Source organism: Mangifera indica, chromosome 4 (assembly GCF_011075055.1).
Source record: "Mangifera indica cultivar Alphonso chromosome 4, CATAS_Mindica_2.1, whole genome shotgun sequence".
In the NCBI taxonomy this organism is placed as follows: domain Eukaryota; kingdom Viridiplantae; phylum Streptophyta; class Magnoliopsida; order Sapindales; family Anacardiaceae; genus Mangifera; species Mangifera indica.
In genome coordinates, this window is record NC_058140.1 from 3,165,473 (window position 1) to 3,168,786 (window position 3,314).

General features: G+C 32.7%; 1 protein-coding gene across 1 annotated transcript; it reads right to left on the reverse strand.

Annotated features, from left to right (window-relative positions):
- Nucleotides 1-2,118: 2,118 nt before the first annotated feature.
- On the reverse strand, nucleotides 2,119-2,936 carry LOC123213374. Its single transcript, XM_044632801.1, has 2 exons — nucleotides 2,363-2,936; nucleotides 2,119-2,260 (listed from the first exon to the last, which is right to left on the reverse strand). The coding sequence occupies exons 1-2, from the start codon at nucleotides 2,825-2,827 to the stop codon at nucleotides 2,237-2,239; spliced, it is 489 nt and encodes a 162-aa protein (XP_044488736.1). The 5' UTR covers nucleotides 2,828-2,936; the 3' UTR covers nucleotides 2,119-2,236.
- Nucleotides 2,937-3,314: the final 378 nt, after the last annotated feature.

The window sequence follows — 3,314 nt, forward strand, 5'->3', positions numbered from 1 at the left end:
CTAAATCCAATTAGCACAATAAGGAAAGAAATAAAATACACAACCCAAACGATTCATCATCAAGCCCTAACCCTGTGGATTAGGGCAGTAGCAACAGATCAAACCTCATTGGAATGTCAGTGCACAGTTTTCCCATTCAAATACACAACCCAAATGATCCACAAATGGAAAAACAAATCAGAAAGAAGAGGAAGAAGAAGAGACGACGAAACAATGTTCTAATTCGATGAGACGAAGAGTTCAGACCCGACGGGAAGAGGATGGAACTCCAAAACGGAGGACCCAATAGCAAGATCAGAGTCAAGCCGCTGACGGCTGTGGCTTTTCAGAGAGGGACTGGTAGAGAACTATCGTGCTTCTCAATTTTTTTATTTAGGGCTGGACCCTTACCTTTCTCTCTCTCTATATTATATAGATTAAATAAGTCATACTCAAAATTAAGTTTTTATTTAAATAGTTAGTTTAAATTTAAATATTAATAAATATTTATAAATATATATATATATATATATATATATATATATATATATATATATATATATATATATATATATATATATATATATATATATATATATATATATATATATATATATATTATTCACCTTCTTCATAATATTATCTCAAATTTATTCTTTATTTAATATCACAAATAAAATTTATAAATCTACTAAGTTCTCCATAAGGGTTATAAAAAGGAAACTCATAAACCCAAATATTTAAAATAACAATTTTTTTTTATTTTTTAGATTTTAATAATATTGAGAAGGATAATATTTAAATAATTATTATTATATAATTTTAATTTTAAATTAAAAATAAAATAATATTTAATATAAATAATATATATCCGTACAAATAGTATAAAAAATGAACCTTATAAGATTAAGTCAACAGTGGACTACAATAACAAAATATCCCGTTAAACATAAATAGTATTGTATGCATAAATCATTATATATTATTATATAATTATATAATTTTAAATTAATTATAAAAGATAGTCAATTACATAATAATATATCAATATTTATATAAAAAATTATGTATATTATTTATATATATAGGTTTATCAAAATTATATATACTATTTATGTATAGAGGTTTATCAAATCATAAGTGTGCTAAAATTTAAGGGGAAAGAGACCTTTTATACTGTAGCAGCAAAAAGAAATTGACCTGTCATTAACGAAGACGATCTAACTCACACTTGACACTTGACCGGCAGCACTCTTCATCTTCTTGGCTTATGGGTTTTCTTTCTTCTTTTGTGGGTCTTCTTCTTCTTCTTTTCTTGTTTTTGTTTTCACTTAAAGTTCATTTCTTTTTGTTATTTAAAAAAAAGTTGTGTGTGTTTACTTGTAATTTTTGACATTGACACCACACTTGCAGTAGAGAAAGTGTAAAGCTTTAATAAATAATAATAAATGAGGAATGAAATCTAGAAGCAAACTTGTAACATGAAGAATTATCCCATATTGTGAAGAATTAATGTATATGTTTTTATTTTATGGTATATGATTTTATCTGTGCCAATATTTAATTAACAATGAACTGTGAGTATATGTTTGCTGATACATACATGATGGATTGTAAATCACCAAGGCCTTGACATCAAAGTGCATACTTCTTCCTCAGCTGTTAGCTTCCTTATTATTCTTTATATCGTATCCACAGAAGAAGATTCAATCGCTTACTCAGTTTAAGCAGAAAAATTTATGTGATCCAGTCCAGCTTTCACATGAAGTTTCATGATCTACATGGAAGTTGTACACATAGGTTTGCTCATGCTATTACTTAATATCCCACCAATTATCATTTTCAAAATATCTAGTAATTCCCAGTTGTCTTGGATAAAACATGCCTGCAACAGGAATTTATATAGTTGTTTCAGTTCCAGGTACCTCCATAATTCAATTTCCTTGTTGACTGGACCTAGCAAGTCTTAAGTTTATCTTAAAGATTATATTCCTTGGTTATGTGTTGCTTAAATCCAGATTTTATTCCTTGGTTCAAGGCAAAGGAGAAAGTTTCCACCATAACGATGCAAACCAATCCAAACTCAGAACACTCGATAAAAAATCTCAAACATTTCAAAGTTGTGCACTTCAATCATAATAGCGCATGTATGATGCCTACAACATATTCCAGAAATATAACACACCAAAATCAGTAAACCTCTTCTTTGGTGCATGAAGAAACTCAGCTCCCCACTCTGACGTATGAAGTTACAGCACTAATGGCCTTCTTGCGACAATACCTTTTAATGGAATAAAGATAACAATTAGAACCAAAAATAAACAAGAGTAATGCAACACCACCATATTTCACAGCAACTTTTTATCAAATATTAAAAATAAACCTTATCCTGGATGCGTTTCCACGCCGTAAGGTACGCCGTATCCTCGTTGCGGTCCTTCCACGCGGAACGCCACGATTTAAGAACGGCTCTGGGCGTGGCGACTCGGATCTCGGCTGGAGTAGCCAACCGTTGCTCCAAAATGCAACGGATCATCAAAGCATGCGATTCCGCGTTGAAAGTATAGAATTGAGTCGATATATGGGGCTCGGGGCTAATGTACGCAGAGGATTGATTTGGCACCTTGTTGCTGTTGTTAGTTACTGCGTCGTCGTTTTCGGAGGAAGAGTGACTTGGAGGGTCGTAGGAAGAGGTTCGAAACAGTACGATTTCAGGGAGAGAAGAGAAAGGAGGGTCATCGTGATTGGGGTTATGAATGGAGGGCTGAGATTGAGTGATCAAGGGATGTGGGGCCAGAACATGGTGGTGATGATGGAAGAGATCGTCTTCGGTTTTGTGAGCATTCATGAGAGAAGATAGTAAGAAAGAAGAAGATGAAGAAAACAAACAGTTTCTAAGTAACTTCCTACCTAACCTCAGCTCAGTTTCTCTGACATTTTTCGAACTCAAGGGTTTCTCCTGCCTTTTTATTTTCTCTCTCTTCTTTTTTATTTATTATTATTATATTTTCTTCTCTTCGTCCTGTACTTGTTGCTAATTTTGTCGTTATTATGTAAAATTTTAATTACTAATATTGAGAGCTGATCTCATAATCATAGATTTAGTTAGTTAAAAACATAGAATCACCCCTCACCCACCTTATGTTGGTGTGATTCTCATCTAGACATGCGGAGGCGCGGGCGGGCGGGCATCTGGAAAAAGACACAGTTCATTAGGGCACAGGCCGCAAGCTTTGCGGGTCGTGTCAATAATCTTAGGTTTCGGTTTGTGAATCAGTCCAGCATGATCCATAATAAATAAAAAAATTAAAAATATTTAAATATGATGGATTGGC

Bases quoted from the DNA above. Each gene is read 5' to 3' on its own strand.
- LOC123213374 (XM_044632801.1), bottom strand. From the start codon at position 2,827: ATGAATGCTCACAAAACCGAAGACGATCTCTTCCATCATCACCACCAT. The intron at 2,261-2,362 runs GTTTATTTTTAA...TTCCATTAAAAG, and splicing joins GGAAACGCATCCAGGATAAG to GTATTGTCGCAAGAAGGCCA.